Source organism: Mandrillus leucophaeus, unplaced genomic scaffold (genome assembly GCF_000951045.1).
Source record: "Mandrillus leucophaeus isolate KB7577 unplaced genomic scaffold, Mleu.le_1.0 Scaffold18, whole genome shotgun sequence".
Lineage (NCBI taxonomy): Eukaryota > Metazoa > Chordata > Mammalia > Primates > Cercopithecidae > Mandrillus > Mandrillus leucophaeus.
The window spans coordinates 8,270,490-8,293,275 of NW_012101809.1; the positions used below are offsets into that span (position 1 = coordinate 8,270,490).

At 40.7% G+C, this 22,786-nt stretch overlaps 1 protein-coding gene across 1 annotated transcript in view; it reads right to left on the reverse strand.

Moving 5' to 3' along the window:
- Positions 1–9,665: 9,665 nt before the first annotated feature.
- Positions 9,666–22,786, reverse strand: part of SORCS1 (sortilin-related VPS10 domain containing receptor 1) — a 450,233-nt gene continuing 437,112 nt past the window's right edge. Inside the window, exons 25-27 of the mRNA XM_011977539.1 lie at positions 11,830–11,935; positions 11,552–11,712; positions 9,666–9,752 (exon numbers count right to left, since the gene is read on the reverse strand). Coding sequence (XP_011832929.1) covers positions 9,688–9,752; positions 11,552–11,712; positions 11,830–11,935 — 332 coding nt within the window. The 3' untranslated portion in view covers positions 9,666–9,687. The remainder of the gene's footprint in view (positions 9,753–11,551; positions 11,713–11,829; positions 11,936–22,786) is intronic.

Consider the following 22,786-nt stretch of genomic DNA (forward strand, 5'->3'; position numbering starts at 1 on the left):
GTGTTCGCCAGGATGATCTCGATCTCCTCACCTTGTGATCTGCCCGCCTCGGCCTCCCAAACTGCTGGGATTACAGGCATGAGCCACTGCGCCTGGCCTCACATCAATATAGTTTTCATTCACAACTTCCTCATTCTACACTTTTGCTTCATCACATCTTTCATTTTTAGGTAACTTTGAACTGTGTGCTTGGGAATTAAAATCTTGGTAGCTTTTGCCCCTTTGCACTTAGTAGTCACATGTGCTCACGCCAGTGTTTGGCCCTGGACTTTTCACTGCGACTTTGGTTCACTCACAACCTCACTATCAGCATTGCTTCTGTGCCCTAGCCTTGGCGAAAGAGAATCTCCTGCCTCCAGTTATTCAGCAGACACTTGGTGAGGCTAGTCCCTGTCATTAGTCAAGTATGTATGTATGTATGTATGTATGTATGTATGTATGTGCATGTGAGTATTATATCTTGGTGCTGTTACTAACTAAGGTTGGCATTCTTCTTGTGGCTGAAAGGTGTTAAGGAAAGTGAGTGACTGCTGGTTGGGCAATTAAGAAGGCTGCTACACAAGTTAAAGCAAAAGGGTATCTTCCAGCAGGTTCGCATCTTCTCCCCTAGAAATAACTCTTCTGCCTTCACTTCTCTTGCTTACCCCAGTCATGATTACTGAGGAACAACAACATCTTCAGACAGTATTGGTTTGCAATACTCAACACACAGTCAAGCAATGGGTCTAGGCCCATTAATAGCAATGTTTCTGTATGTTTATGACCCATAGCTAACTACCATTACCATATTGCTGTTTTATATCTATGCAAGAGTGTTCACTTCTGTGTGTATGTGCCCATATCTAAATAATGTTTAGGCTGGGTGTGGTGGTTCACACCTGTAATCCCAGCACTTTGGGAGGCTGAGGCAGGCGGATCACCGAAGGTCGGGAGTTCAAGACCAGCCTGAACAACATGGAGAAACCCAGCCTCTACTAAAAATACAAAATTAGCCAGGCGTGGTAGTGCATGCCTGTAATTCCAGCTACTTGGGAGGCTGAGGCAGGAGAATCACTTGAACCCGGGAGGCGGAGGTTGCAGTGAGCCGAGATCGCCCCATTGCACTCCAGCCTGGGCAACAAGAACAAAATTCCATCTCAAAAATAAATAAATAAAATAAAATAATGTATAAACAGGTATGTACACATACTTACCTTACATTTATACCATAAAATTGTATTAATTACATAAATGTATATATATGTCTGCATATATATGTGTGTGTGTACATGTATCTACATATATACACATGGATCACAGAGTTAAACAGTTTAAAAATTTTAAACATCTGAAATTTCATGAGTTAAACTGCAGGTGCCATAATTGCAAAAAATATTTGTATCTCGATATGAATTTAAATTGATAAACATAAGGTAAAAAATTGTCTTTAGATCTAGAGAAGTTGTTTTTAACTTATTAAAGGAATTTAAGTATATGCTGTCAACAATTATGAATTTTCCTATAACTTTTATATATTATTTACAATAATTACATAATTAACTTAATTAGCAAATATTAGAATATCTTAGAAAATATATAAACAAAGATGAAGGGAATTAAAACACCAATAGTTTTACAAGTTGGAAATAACTTGTGTTACTATTTTTCATCTCGTTCTGTCCTTATTTTCTGTACAAACTATGATACTACGTAAAGTCTTAAATTCTGCTTTCTCTTAATAGCACATGAAAAATTTCTCAAGTCCTTATTCTTTAGAAAAGTTTTAACAAAATTATATTTTATTATATGCATATATATTGTTTGTTAACTAGTTTATACATAGTGCTTACTGAATCCTTTTTCTGCATCTACAAGTTATTAATATTTACAGAAACAGAAAGATGTTATGAAGATAAATATAAATGCATATATTGAAATATTTTACTTAGTGTTGTTTATAAAGTGTTTTATGATTATCTAGAGGCCTTGAGTTTATTTTTAAACATTTCAAATCTTCAGCTGTTTTACTTTTCTTCAAATACTTCATAAATGTCTTTTTCACACCATGTTTTTTGTTGGTTTGTTTTTGGAGACAGTCTTGCTCTGTTGCCCAGGCTGGAGGGCAGTGGTGCAATCTTGGCTCACTGCAACCACCAACCGCCAGGCTCAAGCACTTCTCATGCCTCAGCCTCCTGAATAGCTGGGATTACAGGTGTGTATCACCACACCCAGCTATTTTTTGTATTTTTATTAGAGAAGGGGTTTCCCCATGTTGCCCAGGTTGATCTCAAACTCCTCGACCTCCCAAAGTTCTAGGATTACAGGTGTCAGTCACTGTGCCCGGCCAGCCATGTTTTTCTTTAACAAGGGGTTCTGACCACAACTTAACATTCCTTGGGCCAAAGCCTGTTTCTAAATATTTGTTGCTGGGGTAGATGGAAATTGGATGATGTTCTAACATCTGTGTAAATTAATAGGGCTGCCGATCCCTATACCGAAAGGTCTTAGTCTGAGATGACAATTTTAATGAGGATTGGCACGATTTCCTTATCTTTTTCCTGTGCTGTCAAGTAGGGTTTCTTCCCTCCACCCGTACTTTTAAACTACCACCTAAATTTTAGTCAGTTCTGCTATCAAGCAGTTTTGAAAATATAAATTTGTTCTACTGTAATTGATATATTAAGGAAGAATTTGAGGATAATTCAAATGCTGTGTTTGCTTATGCATGATTTTGTCAATGAGAAAAATTAGATGAATGCAGAAAACTGCACCCAGCTGAAACCAGCTGTGTAAAAGGACATAGAACGCGTGCACACACACACACCCACCCCTCAAACATCTACCAGCCCCGTCCACTTGCCTTGTGTATTACAGCTACATTGTCTGTATCTGGTGTTGCACATTTCCGTCAGATTTCAGGTAACTTCCCTCCTACCACTTCACAACAACTCACATGCTGTAAACATTCCAACGCCCACTCTCATAAGCAAACTTCAAGTGTTTTTCAAGGTAAGCATTTTGTGTATTTAACTATTCATTGTGTGTAAAACTATGCTACCATTTTTATTCGGTTTGTACCTTTTAAAAAATGTGTCCGGAGACACATTACACTGAGATATGACAAAGTTTTTGTGTGTTGTGCCCCAGCCTTTTCCCCTAAGCTTTCTGGGCTTTATTATGCCATTTGGCATAGAGTGGTAATTTTGGAAACACGTATGTTACATGATAGTACAACTGACTGTACAGATCATCTCTGGGAAAGACCCTGCTTGTGTGCAATGGAAAAGCTATTTTCCCTTAAACTCAAACATTTCTAATCGTTGTTTAGGTTCAAAATTGTTTTCTGGGCGCGGTTGTTCTAAGGTGGCTTTTGAACATATTGGGACAATGCATTTGTCTAAGTGGCTGTTTCCTTTTTAGCCTTCAGATCCTGAAGAGGTTTTCGTTCAGCATCCAGACATTTGTGTTTCCGAGGACCAACTCTCCCCATCTCCCACCCCCACCCCTAGTCACTCTGGCCGCCCTGTCACCTATCATGTTTATTTTTACATTTTGATAGATTGAAATTCTCCTGTATGTTTGACGGCATTGCATATGTTACATTAAATTATATTATTTGTTCATGGTTCCTACTCAGATATTAATTCATAAATGCAGACATGTCATCTGCCTTGTTCGCAGAAGATTCTCACTGCTTAAAACAGTGTCCACCACGTACTGATCAATAAATATCTCTATGCTGTAAAACACGGGTCCCTTTTCATGTGTTTAACATGAAAACTTTGTAACAGCCATTTGCTTGTATTTGTCCATCTGGAATTATTTTGGACTTCCCTACTATACAAGCCCCAGACTAACATGCATTTTCATAGTACTGTTAACTCCTTGGGGAATAGGTAATCAAATCCAGAAATCAAACTTAGACCTTTGTTTTTTATGCTAGTTTCTAGCCTTCTTTTTTTTTTTTCTTCTTCCTAAACTGCAATTATTTCACTTAATGTCTAAGAATAGCTCCGGGAATACAGCAGCTTGAGTGGTAACAGAGATGGGCAGGGATATGTTGATTCTTGACAAACACCAACTGAACATGTAATTAGAGGTGCTAGCTGGGTTAGAGGAATCGGACTGTGAACCACCTCAGAGATCATCGCTGAATAAAATGGACTTGCTCACAACACAAAGCTGAAAATCAAGGACTGAATTCCAGCAAACATTTATCTAGTGCCCCCTAATGGCAATGCCCAGTCCTAAGTGCTGAAATAATAAAATGAAAAAAATAAAATAAAGATGCTTCTTTAAATGAGTGTAGAATTTGGTAAGAAAGGCATAAGTGCCACACATAAACATACAGCCAAGTTCTAAATACGTGATGTTTAAAGAAAAATATGTGAACATAGTCACAGAGAAAGGAGCACCTACTATTTATTATTATTATTATTATTTGAGACAGTCTCACTTTGTCGCCCAGGCTGGAGTGCAGTGGCGCAATCCTGGCTCACTGCAACCTCTGCCTCTCGGGTTCAAGTGATTCTTGTGCCTCAGCTTCCAGAGTAGCTAGGATTACAGGCATGCACCACCACGCCCAGCTAATTTTTGTATTTTTAGTAGAGACAGGGTTTCACCATGTTAGCCAGTCTGGTCTCCAACTCCTAGCCTCATGTGAGCTGCCCGCCTCAGCCTCCTAAAGTGCTGGGATTACATATTATTTTTCAGACACAAGGTCCTGCTCTGCTGTCCAGGCTGGAGTGCAGTGGCATGATCGTAACTCACTGCAGACTGGAACTCCTGGGCTCAAGCAACTCCCCCAACCCCTCGCCTTGGCCTCCCAAAGCGCTGGGATTACAGGTGTGAGTTACAGTACCTGGTGCATTTGGGTTGGGGGAGATATATTGGTTATGATAAGGGCTGGCCATGAAAGGGGTGCTGTGCCAGTCACCTGCCTGTGTTCTCTCAAATCCATTTCCCACTCCCTCCCAGTTCACTTTGTATTCCAGAAAACAACATTTCCCACGCTCCACGGCCCACTGGCTTGTGGCTGGGTTTGTGCAGTTAAAAGGGACGGCAACAGCTGAGAGGACCAGAGCAAGGGAAAAAGCAAGCTACTTCTCCCTACCCCTCTGCTTGGGCAGCATCACAGGACAGGCGGTAGTCACGTCTCCTCTATGGCTCCAGCTCCTGCCAGACAAGTCCTCCACGACTGCAGCTTCAACCTGGTAGTCCTGGCTCCAGGGAACTGGTAATATCGGGCTCTCTCTAGCACACGGAAGTGAGAGGCTTCCTATTGAGGCTGATCTTAGGGTTGCCTCACCTGTTCCTATTTGGTATTTTTGTTCGTCCATTAACCCAGCACACATTTTGTGTATTAACTCCCCTCTGTTTGACATGTATAGGGATGCTTGCTGATTGCCTGACACAGGTGATACATTGCTCCTGATAGGTAGGAGGTGCATGGGCTCTGGCCTGGAAAGGAATAAAGATTCAGGAATTTAGTCTGTGGAAATGGAAAGGTTTAGGGCCACCTAAAGTAACAGGAAGTTTCACACATGCCGACATTGAGCTAATGAGGCAACACCACTCTGTCTGGGCCTTCGGGAAGGCTAGGGAGGGTTTTATGCCTGTACGAATGTTTCAGCCAAATATCAACACCCAATGATGTCCACGGAGAAATGCCACTTACATAGGTGAGCCACAGGGCTGAAAAGATGGATCCAGTCTATCACGTTATTTCCTGCTAACTTTAAATCAAATAGTTGGGACTCTGGGGGAATGACTCACCCATAGTATTTGGAAAGGCAGAGCTGGAAGGGATCTTCTTCCAAATTATATGCATGAGAGCACTAAAGCTCTTATCTGTTAAAATGATTTGCTCAAGGTCACACAGCTGGCATAGCCAGAGGCGAACTCCTCTTTCCTGATTCCAGGTCCACAGCTGTTTTTACTCATCTGCTGTTTTTTACCACTCCCCATGTTTCAGTTCATTCCATGCAGGTTTGGTCTTTTGGTAATCACAAGGTTATGAACAAATTTGAATGAGTTTATGAGTTTGTTCCCCATCCATAATTTCTAATTCTGAACTAATAATAATGAGCATGTACTCATTCTAAAATAACCAGTTTGGACTAATTTTTAAATCAAAGTAATTTAATAAACAGACATTATATAGTTAATTGAAATGCAGGTAGAATTCAGGTAGTACATACATTCTGCCTTGTTAGTGAAAAAAAAAAAACAGCAAAAAACCTCAAGCCTGTGGTGTTTACTATTTCTTATGCAATTAGCCTCTATGAAATCCTATACATGCAACACTTCTATATTTAGAATGAACACCAAGGGTTTAGGATTAAAAAAAAAATACCTGAGGCAAAGACTTTAGAGACATTATCTGTTTAATAAATATGATTGTAAAAGCAATAAACAAGAGCAATTATACATTACACTACATAGTATTTAACAAAAAATACATCAAAAAAGTCATTTTAAAATTAGAAGTAGTTCCAATACTATAAGAAAACTTTCTTTTTTTTTTTTTTTAAATTGGCTTCCTATAAAAATAAGTCGGCAAATGAGAGATTTCAATGCTCAGTTGGATTCCTGGAAAACACAGAACAGCTGCCAAGCACCCCATTGCTCTCAAAGTTGCTGTTTGGAACTTCTGAAAAAAAGCAAAGCAAACCTCTGCATTTTGGACAGTGAATCCAATTAAAAATAAGGCAAGGGAGAAAGTGTTGCGTGGGTGGTTCAGGGTAGAACATGCACAGTTTGCCTTCTGGGATTTTGGAAAACGTTGCAGTATCGGATTTTTAGCTTGCCCTGAATCTTAGCTTCCACATACATTCCTCCCTACACATTCCTCTGACCTTAAGCCCACCAAACTCCTTGTGTGTTTGCACCTGCGATTAGTGAGTAGGTAGGCACTTAGGTCCCTCCCATTTGTAGGCTCTCATTACTGCCTTCTCTTTGTGAGTCAGCCGGAATGGCCTAGTACAATGGTTCTCAAACTTTAGTATGTATCACAGTCACTGGGAGGGCTCGTTAAAATAGATGGCTGGGCCCACTATCACTTAGCAATAGAGAACACCACTACTCATCCCCTAGAGTTTCTAATTCAGTAGGTATGGAGTATGGATCCAGAATCTGGATCTCTAACAAGCCCAAGTGATGGTGATACTGCTGATTCAGGTACCACACTTTGAGAACAACTGGCCAAGGTCATAAGAACAATGAGGTCCTCCTCTCTGAGCAGCACCTTGCCTCACTAATCTCCTACAGATGGGAGGAAGCTTTGAGGAGAGGCACATGAGGATCCTGGAGATGCTAGATCTCTAGCTGGCCATCTTTGGTCACTTTCCAAAATGCCAGGCATCTCATGTCTACCTCTATTTTTAATTAGGATTTACAGCCCATTCTTCCCTATGTCTTTCCATTCATTTATTTCTTCAACAAGTAATTTTCATACTACTACTCTAGGCAAGGCACTGTGCTAGAATAAGAGTGTTATTCCTTTTTCATACTTTTCTAATTAAAATGAATTGAACTGCAACTCTGAGGACTCCCTGTGCTGGTCTGAGTGAGCCTCTTTTGGTTTTCCAACACTTTGTCTTCCAGATTAAATTTGGGAGGCTCCAACTGAAGAGGATCAATGAGGATGTTTCCTATGAGATAGGAAGCCTGGCAGGTTGGGGATCAATTGAGTTCTACAAATAGGTGGCTGCCTCAGGCCTAGCCCATTTCCCAGATTCATATGGGGTATCCTCAACCGTAAACATCTCTGCCTGATAAACTTCTGACAGCAGCTTTGCTATTCTTTCTGTGCCTGAACGACATGAAGTCATGGACATCAGGATCTTTAGGACACCCTCATTATCACCAGGGCCTGGGTTATACACTGTTGGCTTAGGGACATAGCAAAGAAGGAGGCTGAGCATACTCAGAACTTCTTTCTCCTATAGTTTATAGTGGTTTATCAGAACTTCTTTCTCCTATAGTTTATAGTGGTCTCTGCCCAGTCGTAATACTAAAGGGGCCTCTGCTGAACAGGCTTTTGTCTCCCTCTTTCTCTGGGCCTCCTTTCATGATTACTCTGGGGAAAACTGGGGTTTCTTCATGCTTTGCGCCAATCTTTTTTGACAATCAGCTAACTTTTCTCCTTTATACAGACATAAATCTTTCCTTTAATGATACTACGATACTCAGAGGTCAGAGAGCACACATGAAATCACTGGGATCATCCTAAATAATCAAACTCTCACCCTAACGTAAGATAATTCCCCCATTTATTCTCTCAGACTGTTTGATACTCTTAAACACAAAGTCCATTAACCTGTTTCTCCTTCTAGTTAAAATCAGTTTTATTTCACAAACATTTCTATTCTATTGTGAGAGTGGAAATACCGGGTAACAGCAACCATCACAGGAGGAAACTGCCCTGCAAAACTGTCACACATTCAAAACATTTCTCACAAGAATCTTCTGGAATCAGATTGCACGAGATTTTCGTTAAGGTGTGAGAACACCACAATTCATCTCTATGCTTTCTTTTCCAAAGTACATGGCCAGGTTTGAATTGCTTTGCATATATCAACTCTTTCACATACAGTATACGTTTGCAGGTGGGAAAAGGCGGGGATATTTGAAAAAGGCAGGTTCTAGAGGAAAAGACAAAGATACATGAAACTGAACCCTGCTGTGCAGGATGCAGTAAGGTCCATGGGCACAGAAGCTGGCATGCTTGGGAATGTACAAAACTGACAAAGGGCTCAGAAACTTGCGAGTGGTGGAGGCAGGGGCGGCAGAGGCCAGGCCAGTATTTAGGAAACATCAGGGTTAATGTCCAGAATCTAGCAATATGTTTGGGAAGAAAAATTAAGAACAGTTGAAGGACAACTTACTTGGGGTTTGGAAGGAAGACATTCAAAGATATCAACAGATCAGGGTCACACATGGATGACAAACAAATGTGAAGACAGGACAATGGGTAACTAATGGGATTCCATTTCCTACTGCAGTTGGGGCAGGAGGAGGGAAAGCTGCAAGGGGAGGCAATCATGGTGGAAAGAGGTGAACAGGAAACCGAGGTCCATTTCTGACATGCTTTGCCTCCCTGCCTTCCTTATTCTACCGGCACAAAGGGATCTTCAACTCGCATCTTTGTTCCTGTGGCCACAGAGAGTGCAGAAAGCAGCCTCGTGGCCACTGCTGACCAACAGAGCTACCAAAGCTAACTTAGAAGGGAAATGACAATATGGAAAGTGGAACAGAGAAACAGCTCAGGGTTTCAAACTCCTGTGCATGTCTTTGTGTCTTATGAAAGGAGCTGGGGTAGCTAATCCACCCATCAGCCTTTAATGCTAAAATAGCTGATAATCTGGAGCCAAGAATATTTCCAAAAATACATGCAGATTTCCTTGGCCTATATATGTTATGAATTTTCTACAAACACGACCGATCAGAAAAAAGAGAGAGGAGAAGAAGAAAGAGGGAGAGGGGAGTGTTTTCCATTAAAATAGAGCACCTGTACACTGCCCCTCCAGACATGTTCTCAGAGTATCATCCACATGCACAGGCTTAAAGCTAAAAACCCTTGTTGTCTGTGTCTGAAGAATTAAAAAGTCCCGATGCAGTGAGTGTTTGTTTGTTTGTTTGTTTGGATTTTGATTGTTTATATTTTATGTTTTGTTTTTGTTTTGTTTTTTTACTGGCGTCCTCCATTCAAACATTTACATAGGTAGGGATTTCTTTTGTGCTTTGATTCTCAGCAACTATGGAAATACTTCCTGGCAAAACAGGAAACAGAACAACAAAGGAAAGAAAAGAAACACAAAGTTAGTGGTCATGAAGGATGATGTACTTGACAAGAGCGAAACTCTTTCCTGATCAGCAGGTCGCCTGTAGCCTTTGGGGGTTTTCCTTAAATTGCATACTGTGCCCCAGCAGATCCCCGCTTTGGCGTTGAAGGCGGAGTGGCGTGTCTTGCTCTTTGCAATCGGAGAGATGAGTCACCAGGTTGAGTAGAAGGGGAGGGAGGGGAGGGTAAAGCTACTCTCCTAAGAGAAAACGTGTAACACTTACTCATTTAATGACACTGGAAAGGGAAAGGTGTCAGAGACTTTGCAATGTGCTGCGATATCTTCCTGGTGAAGGAGGAATTACTACTTTAATAAAGCAAGTAGAGGTTGTGCTTCATACCCTACGGAAATGCAGCTGAGAACCAAATGATCCCAAAACATGCACTTAGAAGCTTTAGGAATGAGTAGACAGGGTGAATGCCTCTCTGGACTTGAAGACAGAAAAGGCTTTTATTCTTTTTAACCCCAAGCAATTACACATTTATTACCTCGTCTCCTCAAATAAAAGAAAGTGTACTGTGAAAATTGGACACCAGATGTGACTGCAGTTATCATTATCTATGATAGGAACCAGTCACTGCATTTAAATTTCCCCTTAACACAGCCACAGACCTTTCCCATATTCATTTAAAGAGGGTTATGTTTCCATTTACATACTCATTGTTTTCCAAGTAAGATTAAAAATTGTATGTAAAGGCCTTCTAGGTCTTTATCACATTAGAGTGGAGCATGAATAGTTATATAATAATTTATTCACTGTTGCCAGCAATGCAGGATCTAAATGTAAACATATAAGGCTTCAACTCCTAACGCCAACAGACAGGAGGAACCAAAGAGAGAAATGGATCAGCAATAGTGGCTTCATGGGTTTGCCTAGCTTCCTGGAAAATTTCTTCTGCAACAAATAGCAGAATTTAGCAAGTGAACGTCAGATTCTCTACACCTCATTGTTGGATTCCCGTGCCTACTTCATGGGCAGAGAGAGCACCAATGAAATATGACAAAGTCCATTTGACAACTTCTGGTAAGGGACAGTCAAAAAAGAGGAAGAACTTTGCTAATCTGCTCTGTAATAGTCTCACCCACCAGTGGTCTCTCTCAGGATTGCTCCACTCCCTGGATGTCTGCAAACTTTATGCCTCTTGTCCTCAATCTTAGGTTCCAAATCTCCTGAGGGAAAGTTCCTAGACTACCAATAGATGTAAAAAAAAAAAAAAAATTCCCCGGATGATCAGGCTGGCCACTCTCATTATGTCACTCCTCTACTGGTGTTCCGGAGCAGTCTGCCCTCCTTAGGGCTGTATCCAGTTGAGGTTACCACGTTTCATACTAGTCAATACATATCGTGTCCTGCAAACCCTGCCCTGCCCTCTGGTCCACCAGCCCTAGCCTCTGAGGCCTCTCCTTCTTATACACTATTAAAGCAAATGCTTTGCTGTTTGCCCATAAACATATAACATTTTAACATTTTAAGCCCAATATTTTAGGGAGGGTTTTGCAAAAGGAGGAATAAACTAATGAGAGAAAAAAACTAGATAGAAGCAAGAGGTTTGTTTGTTTTTCCCCCATCCCAAATGAGAGGAGGCAGGGAAAAAGCCATCTTAGCTGTTTCTCTCAGGGCTGTTAGAGCAGAAGAAAGTGGTTATGTCAAGCCAGAAAGGGGTTAGAGAGAGAGTCAGCCATTGCCTACTCAGCTGAACAGCTGGTGGCTACTGGGAATCATTTACCTATGAGCTGGGATTCCACCTTCTCATCTATAAGCTGGCCAGGCCTCCTTAGTTCAGTCTGAGGGACATTGGGCCTGCTTTCAGAGTGACTGACTGGACTGATCATCTCTTGTTCTTTCTCATTCTGCATCTGGGCATAAACATTAATCCCCGGGATCTTCCTAAAATATTAATAGAAACCATCACTGCTGTGCACATCACTGTAACACATGCTTCTGAACCTGTCAGGGAGAAGGAAGAGGTCAGGGGTGGGGGGACGTGGAGGGAGGGACACGCACCTTTTAAACTTGTAGATGACGAACACCGCCAGCCCCACAAACACCACTGAGAGCAGCATCAGCATGGCAGATCCACTGTGGGTTGGAGTGAGGTCCACCAGGGGGGCTGGGGAGGGGAAACAGAGCAGAGAAAAATGAGTAGAGAACTGGGCAGGTGAGACACTATGAGAGGTTCAAATGGTTCACACGCAAGCATGGTAAGTCCCGGAAAACCATGTGGGGTATACACACAAGAAGCACGTCACATGACTGACATGGGATGCATCTAGGCCCACCCCTACTCCCACTCCAAATGTTCCTGCTCTGCAGCAAAGCAATGAAAACTGCAGACCCCAGGGCCAGGCTGTCTGTATTCAAGTCCCACTCTAAGTAGCTATGTGGTCTTGGGCAAGTTGCTTCACCTTAATGTACCTTATGTGGCAAATTAATAACAATGGTATATACGTCACTGGGTTCTTATGAGGATTAAGTGAGCTAATGTATGTCAAGCAGTGAGAAAAGTGCCAAGCACATAGTAAGTCACGTAATTACTAGATTTCATTTCTACTGCTGCTAGTATTATCAATCAATATTTATAACAATATAATAATTGTATTTTATTATACTCTGAGTGTAAACTTTTTCCACAAAGCAAAACAGATTGCCAATAAAACCACATGCAGGAATATATTTGTGAATTCAACCACCCCCTCACCCCTACTCCAGTAGTTGTCATGTGAGAAAAATAATTGGAAAGTTGTCATACGTGAGAGAAAGAAAAGCAAAGTGATGGAGCATGCTTGTATTTCTGTACACAGGAAACTGATGGCCAAGTGAATATTTCACAAGGCCAGCCGCTGACATGCTGAAGGAGGGATATGCCACCTGTTTGGGGAATTGTCTCAACAATTTCCCAAAAGCTCTGACAGCCCTCACCAAGATGCTCCAGCCTCTCAAATACAGTGAGTTTTTCTCCCAGACAAAACAGAAGCCTCTGCCTCCATAAAAGAGTCTCCCTCCCTGAGTTTCGCCTTAAAGCGCAGTCTGGAAAACACTTCTCTCCACCTGTACACCTTCTGCCATCTCACAGTCAAACCTGTTGTACCTGTAGACTTTGCAATTAATTTCTATCCTCTTAAAAGCTGACATTTTGCAAACGTAGCGTAGCTCACGCATAAAAGACAAGCCACATGTACTCCAGGGAAGCCTTGGTGCTGACCTTTACCTTCCATCAACTTAAGCAAACTCTGATACCCAGAAATACAGGTGACCTTTAATCGCCATTTTCTGTGGTTTTCTCTGGTGTGAGCTGAGAGGGCAATGTTCTAGTCACCCAGGTAAAAAAGTTCAAGAATAAGTGACTATAACACTGATGGTCTCAGACAAGATTCTCAGTTGCTTCTGCTCTACTTTTTTCAGGATTACATCTCAGCCACTCTGTATTGATACTGGAAAGCATATTGCATCTAATCACATAGTTTTGGTGAAAAATGAAAATAGTCATTTCAGGAGAGTTGGCTTTCAGGAGGCACTGAATATAAGGAACCCCCCACTATTTTCTCTCCCCTGTAAGTCAAGCATCACCTCAGTTTTGAAATGGGAGTATGTGAGTTTGTGTGTAAAGATGAGGTGGGGGGGTGTCCCACTGACGTGAAACATCCAAGGCAAATTTTCTTTTGGTTCAAAATTAGGAAAGAAAGCTCTCAGTACCATCGGTAGAGAAGTCCAGAAATTCTTCAGAACTCACCGTGCAACTGGTAGGATGTGATCAGGGGAAGAGAACACCTTCCATTTGTCATAGACATTATCACAATTGATTTTCACAAATGGAAGGCAGTGATTATGATCCCATTAAACAGATAGCAATGAAGTTCTCATTGGTTAGCATTGTTTTAAAAGGACTTAGAACTTACTAGTAAACGGAAGAACTAAGACTTGAACCCGAATCATCATATACGCACGTGCACACACACACACACACACACACTTTCTATATACTCAATCCTGGGCTAATTTCAGTAAAATATATATTTCTGAGGATGGGGATTAGGACTAAGACTATAGCACAAGAAGCAAATTAACAACTGGCACAAGTTGAAATATTAAGTTTTAAAAGGAGCAGTAGGAATAATAAATCATGTACTCTTAAGTTTGGAAGACAGGTATATGTACACATATATGCATACGTGTGTATATGTGTATGGATATGTGTGCATGCAACCACACACACACACACACACAGAGAATACAGAAATGAAGCCTCTTGTACCTACCACCCAGCTTCAACAACCATCAACTGACAGCCAATCTTATTTTATCCAGTTCCCACAACCTCCAACCACTGGATTATTTTGAAGTAAATCTTGGAAAACCTATAATTTAACCACCTGTAACTCTAAAAGATCTCTCTCTCTCTCTCTCTCTCTCATTATTATCACAATACCATCATCACATCAAGGAAATTATATTAGGAAGATGTTTTAAAGGCAATCTTCTAACACAAATCCTTCATTTTTCAGGGAACAATGGAGGCTCAAAGAGGGGCCACAGATGATTGGAATGGTTAGAGGTTGAAATAAAGCTAAACTTTTCACTCCCAGCTAAATGCTCTTTCAGCATAACCAGAATACCAGTGATATGAAGCAACTAAGAATACTGAGCTTGCTTGAAAAGGTTGACATTTGAAATAAATGGAAAACTAAGAGAGAAAATTACTTTGTCCAAGCTGTCAGCAACACAGAAAGCAAACTCGCATATGCATGCATGCGCATGCGTGCGCGCGCACACACACACACACACACACACACACACACACACACACACACAAATGAACCTTTTCCCTTCTCTTTCCTTCCTCCTATCTCTCCCCATCCCCAGGTTAAGTCTTTCAATTCTAAATCATTTACACTTAAATCATCATTCTTCAACAAGCAGCATTAACACTGTTAAGTAATTAGCATATTATTCTGGGAAAATGAACTTCTGTATCCCAGTTCTAAAATGTGTGTTATCCTTTCGCCCTCCCCATCTCTGCATCAGTCAGTCACTTCTCAGAGGCAGGAAGCAGGAAGCAGGAAGCAGTCAGCAGCAGTGGCCAGAGACTGACTACCACTGCCCTCTGTGTTCTGTGGGTGGCTTCTGTTTGCTGATCTGTGCCTGACTATAAACAGACCTATTATTGCTCCACACAACAGCAGCTGCATTTCTTAGTTTGCCCAACACTTCGGTGCATTTGTGTGTGTTTTGCTGAGGAATGGAAACTTGTGATAAATGGGCTTTAGCTTGTTGTGTGGAATTAGCATACATTAATCCCTTTCCAGTTGCAGCTTAAACAAGGTAGACGTGTAGGAAAAGTGCTGAGCAGTTTTTTGCCATTATTCATGCACAAAGTAAAACATGGATACGAGCAGTTCTTCCAAGTGACTCAACATTTCTAAGCCTGCGTACTTGCACATATCATTTCTAAAATCCTTTGAGGAGTTTGGAAATGCATTGAATTTTTATATTTTATTCACGAGGACCTGGGATGATAATAACGGGAACACTTACAATAATAACAACAATTTTCTTGTGAAAAGTGATTGCCATGTAGTAAGTGCTAAATAAGTGGTTATAGTAGTATGTATGAGAACAAATTCAAAATTCCACCTTTGGGGTTCAGAAATGATATGATCCCTTTTCAGAATCAGACCTGGCTCCGTCACTTATAGATTAAGTGACTTATATTAAATCTCAGTTTCTCATCTGCAAAATGGAGATGAAACTAGTGTTTGGTCTAGAAAGTCGTGAGACTAAAATGAGATGGAATTTATAAAGCACTGTCATAGTATTTGGGACAGACTGCATGCCCAATATTTCTAACCTTGTCATTTTAATGCTATCGTATTTCTGAAAGTGTATTCTTCTACAGAAAAAAAATCCTGAAAACTGATGACAGTTCTATGGTGAGATAATTTGGGGCAATGATACATACAGCATTCCTCATGTGGAGATTCACAATGTACGTTAGTATCTTAAAGGGTCACAGCAGCCCTTGCAGAAAAGAACACATTTAACTTTACCATAGTCTTTCATAAACTCATTTGACCACAGACCCTTTGCAGAACTAGGTTCCATGTAACACTCTAGGAAATGCCTCTCCCCAGGCACTGCTTTCCCTGTTGCTGCAGTTTTTTCGTTTTATTTTGTTTTTAGATGAAATCTTGCTTTGTCACCTAGACTGGAGTGCAGTGGCACGATCTTGATTCACTGCAACCTTCTCCTGTGTTCAATCAATTCTCCTGCCTCAGCCTCTCAAGTAGCTGAGATTTCAGGAACCCGCCACCACGCATGGCTAATATTTTTTTTTTTTGTACTTTTAGTAGAGTTTGGGTTTCACCATGTTGGCCAGCCTGGTCTTGAACCCTAACCTTGAGCGATCCACCTGTTTTGGCCTCCCAAAGTGCTGGGATTACAGGTGTGAGCCATCACACCCTGCCCCCCCTTGCTGCAGTTTTGCCCTTTGCTTGGTTTATCTCCAAGTTTTAAGGTCAATAACATGGTAGCATCACCCAGTGAAGCCATGCAGAATAATCTTATTGTTGTCCAGTGTTCACTTTCATTCTATCAAAAGGACCTTCCTGGAGAACTGCTACTTGCACTATGACCCCGAAACTTTCAACTCTAATTCTAATCCAACAGAGTTAGTGCTGTCAGGATGTTGCAGAAGTAATTTACCATACCTTGATTTTCTTTTTTCCTCTCCTGACCCCAAAGTAGATCAATTCAGGTTTGAGTTACATGCCTTGAATATCATGAAATCCATGTGGTCTGAAATATTTTTTAAGAATTACAGTGATATGGGAATAGCACAGAGAAAGTTTATGCAGAATGCAGAATGGGCGGAAAGGCTTCTATTTACAGAGAACTCTCGGTTGTCCAATGGGCCTTTCCTCCATTTAGAAACAAATCCAATCATGAGAGTCTTAAAGTTTGCTACGTTATTGGTATAAAGCCACAAGACTGCAGACCAGACTAGGTGGGAATTTCCAGGGAAGTCTCTTGTTAAAGTAGCCAATTGGGAGGCCATTAGACTGAGGCAGCTCTGGAGTCCTGGGTTCCTATGTAAGCAAACCAAAATCCAAGTAAACAGTCATATTCTAGGAAAACGAAACTTAAGCTTAATCAATTAGAAACCACTAACTAAAATGTAATGAGGGACTTTCTACTAGAATGATCCAAAGAAGGCTATTGCTCTGTTTTAACCAATCAAATATTTTATTTGCCTAGCTTTCATCTTCACCCCATAAAAGCTTCATGCCTTTTAGGGAGCCTTAAATCAACTGTGGTCTGGTGCTAACTGATTAATGAATCATTATTTGCTCAAATAAACTCTTCAACATTTTAATGCGTCTCAGTTTATCCTTTAGTAGCTCTAATGACTAGTGAAGCATTGTTTCTGAATTTAAACAGAGGGTGAGTCTTCAGTAATATCCAGTGACAGGGAGTTGAGGTCACTTAGCCAAGTAATGACAAACATCAGTAACTCCAAGAGCAAGCATCATCATAATAGACAAGAAGAGAAGAATAACTTTTGGCTTTCTAGGGTTGGAAGGTGATGATTCCTGGCTATTATGTGAAATATTCCTCAAAGTGTAGTTTATGGACTACCTGAATCAGAATTACTTGGAGCACTTGTGAGAATATTGCTTCCTAGGCTTCACTTGAAAAAAATATGTATAGTCCAAAAAAAATTAGCCGGGTGTGGTGGCGGGCACCTGTAGTCCCAGCTACTCAGGAGGCTGAGGCAGGAGAATAGCATGAACCCGGGAGGTAGAGCTTGCAGTGAGCCGAGATTGCGCCACTGCACTCGAGCCTGGGAGACACAGTGAGAATCTGTCTCAAAGAAAAGAAAAAAAAATGTATAGTCTTTGAGAGTAGGTCTCCAAAATCCATATATGTGACAAGGTACACGGGTAATTATTATGTATAACAGTTTGAGAATACTGCATAGCAGGCCCCAGCTATTCTCACTTATAAAACTTCCAGTCCTGTCTTCAGGGCATGCCTGACTTTTATATTCTCTGGATCACTAAAACAAAGCAAAAATACCGTCCCCCCCCCACACAAAAATGTGCGCCTTTGCTGTTGATAGTAGCTCAATCTGGTGATGACTCCAGAAGAAAGTTTTTTAAACTACCTAAAAGCATCTCAAATCTCCCCTAAGTCAGCAGTCAGCCTCGTGTAGATATGGATTACATTGCTGGCTCAATCCTCTACCCTTCTCTATGTCTAAGCCTTGTGCAATGAGTTTGAAACTTGTCTCACCAAGAGGTAAAATCTGTTTCTTCATGCCTTGAATCTGAGCTATCATTATAATCTGCATGTGGCAATGGAATGCAATGGAAGCAATGGTGTGCCTCTGCTTTTTCTCTTGGAATTCTACCACTGCCATGTGTGAGCAAGCCTAGAACAGTCAAAGGATGAAAGGCCATGTAGAAGCCAGGTTAATTATTCTAACCAAGGCATGCTAGAGCAGCCTGCAGGCAGCTGACCCATAACATGTGAGACAGACCAGCCAAGATCAGCAGAGCTCCCTAACCAACAACCCATAGCTAATTGCAGACAGACTAGTGACCATAGGTAAGACTAGATGCATAAGCAATAATAAATGCTTACTATTAAGCCACTGAACTTCTAGGTGGTTTGTTACATAGCAATAGCTTATTTACTTTCCTCAAAAGTCTCAACTGGTTAAACATTCAATTGCCAATTATTACCTCTGGGCTCCACATTAGCCAGTTTTTGGTATAGACTTCTATCCCCACTCTCAGGGTGGCAGAGTAAAAGAAAGAAGACCATACGTATTATTTTCGAAGATAAGACACTTTAAGAATGAAAGGGGGTGCTATTAAAGCTTACGCTGATACAGCATAGATAACCCAGGACAGTCCTGATCACTCTAGGTATAAGACATTTGGTGTCTAAAGGGTAGCTTGTCCTATGTTCTGGCATCTTCTCTGTATTTTACATGTGTTATCCTTCCCCTTTCTTTCACTTTTTTTTTTTTTAACTGATTTCTCTTGACTATCTGCCTTGCCTTCCCCTGGGAAACCATTTCTGATGCATGTTTGTGCCCGTTTCTGTTCATCTGACTGTTCCTTGCTGACCATTCTCTGACCAAGAGTTTCCATACATATCCTCTAGCCTGGCTAACTCAGTCTAGTTACCCTATGGTAATTTCAGCCCTTTTTATGGTCCCCCGTAATCTCAGAAAAAAAGGAAATGGTGAAGAAATAATTTATTAGAAGCTAGACCAGGCATGGTGGCTCATGCCTGCAATCTCAATGCTTTGGGAGGCTGAAGTGGGTGAATCGCCTGAGGCCAAGAGTTTGAGATCAGCCTGGTCAACATAGCAACACCTTGTCTCTACAGAAAATAAAAATATTAATTGGGTGTGGTGGTGTGTGCCTGTAGTCCTAGCTACTCTAGAGGCTGAGGCAGGCAGATCTCTTGAGCCCAGGAGTTTAAGGCTGTAGTGAACTATGATGTGCCATTGCTCTCCAGACTGGATCACAGAACTAGATCCTGTGTCTAAAAAAAGCCAACGAGTAACCTCATTGCTGCACCCTGGTAGGTAGATGAAAATATCACATTTAATCATATTGTGGGGAGGGATATATTTAGATATATACCTACATGATAAATCCATTATTGTTTATAACACCATAATGATTAAATAACTATGAAAAGTCACTGGGTCTATGTATCTGTGAAACTACCCAATCACTTGAAGATAAAAAAATATATTTATTTTGGGGGAAAAATAAAAGGAAGAAAACTATTGGTACCACAGCTTTGCTTAAAGAAGACTTGTAAATGATTACTATGTAGATAATACGGTGACCAGAAATTAAAGAGACAGATAAACTTCTTGGCTGTGGAAGAATTTCACCAATACTAATTTCATCCCTAAATGGAAAATGTTATTGCAACAATTTACTTCTCTTTACAGTTCAGCGTTCCACAACTCCTATGTTGTGGCTTAGATTATACTGTAGGTTTCTAAAGCTTCTTGACGAATGGTAATTCTCCCTTCAAGTGGAAAGTCTTTTTCTCAATGTGAAACTGTAGTGCAGAATTCATGATGTATCACGACCTAGGTTGAAATTTGAAGTTTCTTATTCCCTCCCAAATTTACTCATAACACATCCAGTGGTAGCAACCGAAGCCTGCAAATATTAATTCTCTAATATCTCTTTGATAACATCTTTTTATTACACCTGCAAAAGAAATTAAACCAGTCAGCAGCAGCCATAGAGGCCAAGATAACACAAGATAACAGTTTTATTAAAAAACCCACACATACCCCTGACAAAGGACAGTTTTCCTAAACCGAGCAGCTTAAATAAGGCAACTGATAGACAGGAGGGGATGGAAGCAATGTTCCTGTGTATCATTTTTGTCATGTTTTTTATTTAACTTGAGGTTTGAGGCTCTTCCTTTGATAAATATTAACTCTTTACCATTTTTATCACATGTATCCAGAACTCCAGATGAACAGTGACCAAACTGGAAAGCCCAGGATACGGCAACCTCTGAATTCTGAAATATGTACAGAAATATAGTGAAATGTAGCTGTATCATTTTATGCTCACACTGGCCCATGCACAGCATCTAGATAATATGATTTGTTTAACTCTCATAAAACTCATGGCTGTTCAATTACATCTGCCATTAAGATTCCAGTTCACACTTTAATCACGTTTCAAATGCTTCATGGCCACAGCTCTTGGCTGGCCTTTGTCATTCATCTAGATTATGGATTTAATATGCCCCAGATTCAGGGGTATGTTTCATTTTCTCCCCCTTACTCACTGTCATTTGCCCATTCTGCCAATTAGGTTAGTTCCAAATATTCCAAGAAATTAGATTTTAATGTTTATTACTAATTTCCTCCTGTACTTAATATCACAGGCTCTTCTTGTTTAATTCATGCTTCTGTTTTAGTGGATGCCTTGAGCTGTAAATCAGATTTATTACTAGAGGTAGTCGTTCACCTTTCCTTGTTATGCAGATGGATTTCTGTCTGTGAAAGGCTGGTGAACAGTGGTTGTTGAGACTGGTGATGAGGCCACCATCATAAGCATCATTAGGGGGAGCTTGCTAAAAATGAAGATTCCTGGCTCCTTGGGATTCTTCACTCTGTGTGGTGAGGCTTGGAAAATCTCTATTTTTATAAAACATCCTAAGTTAATTGCAATGTAAAGTCATGTTTGAGAACAACTGCTATTTACAGCAGGTATCTCCCATCGTGAGTTGGAAAGAGTTTTCTAACTATGGGGTGGGGTTTCATGTATATCAAATGCTTTGAGGGAACTAGTCAGCTCCCTGACTTTGTACTTGGAGCAGAAGTCCCACCACCCAAATTGCAGTTCATTTGCCCAGTACATAACTCTTACGAAGCGCAAATAATCCCTAAAGGGTTGTTATTTGCTATTCAGCAGGTATCCATCTAGTTAGGCTTTTGCCTTCCCAAATAAAAGGTCAGTGTTGCCCCTTGCTTACCCTCTTTTTACTTTCTGTTCTCATGGAAAACCTTACCTATTCTGCCTTAGAAGAGTCAACAGGTTTTCAGGTCATTCCCAACTCCCTCCTTCTCCCCACCAAATAAAAGGACTAAATTGATTCATGACCCAGGGTTCTCATGAGAACAAAGATACAGGGTTTGATAGAGCTTGAAATATTTCAACCAGCAATTAAGGCTTTAACGTATCACCTGTCAGTAGATTCCCCTCACCTGATTATCTGCTATGACATGGTAAACTAAAGCTCATAGTTGAATGTATATTCTGGTCCTAGTCTTCTCACCTGAGTTTCCACTCCCCATTTCCAGCTTCCTGCTGGGGTTTTTCACTTAATGTTTGAGGACATCCAACCTAACATGAACCACCAGATTTATCTTCTTTGACAACCAAAAAAAAAAAAAAAAGCTCCTCCTCCCAGGTCTCTATCTCAACTAAATAAAATTACCATATCTTGCAACTTGAGTTGTAAACTTCTGTGTGTAAACACTTTGTTAAAAAGAGAAATGATAATGGAGTTTTACCCAAACCTATTATTAAAGGAAAAAGAAAAAACACCAAAATCCTTCTAGCAGCCTTTTTTTTTTTCATTTTCCAAATTCATTATACCTTATAATCTCAAATTTGCATTGATAAAACTTCTTTTTTTTTTCTTTTTCTGTTTGAAATGGAGTCTCGCTCTGTCGCCCAGGCTAGAGTGCACTGGCGCGATCTCCGCTCACTGCAAGCTCCGCCTCCTGTGTTCATGCCATTCTCCTGCCTCAGCCTCCTGAGTAGCTAGGACTACAGGCACCGTCCACCATGCTCGGCTAATTTTTATATATATATTTTTTAGTAGAGACAAGGTTTCACCATCTTGGGCATGCTGGTCTTGAACTCCTGACCTCGTGATCCACCCGCCTCAGCCTCCCAAAGTGCTGGGATTACAGGCGTACCACACCCAGCATAAAATTTCTTCATTAGCACACAATGGATGATGGAAAACAAAGTTTATAATATATCAGCATATTATTTTTCCTGAATTGTATCCCTCTCCCTCTGCTCATAATTTTACCCTCAGTAAATATACTAATTATGAATATTTGAGGTTACATATCTAGAAGCCCCAATCCATGTCAGACAACACATAATTTTATACATAAACCATATAATCCCACCTTTTTGTGCCTTTGTGCCACCTGGCCTCTCAACCTGCAATGCTTATTTGCTCTCTTTTTGGTGAATTCCTATTCAACCTTAAAGACTCGACTTTACTGAATCTTCTGCATAGAATATCTTTTCATTCTCCTCATGTAGAATTTAGTAAAGTCTCATGCAACTAGTATTTGTGCCTCAGGTCTAGCTAGCTCGGTGTGAGTGAGGGCCCTCACTCATCTCATATCCCCTGATAAACTATAGGTTTAAAGGAATAATTG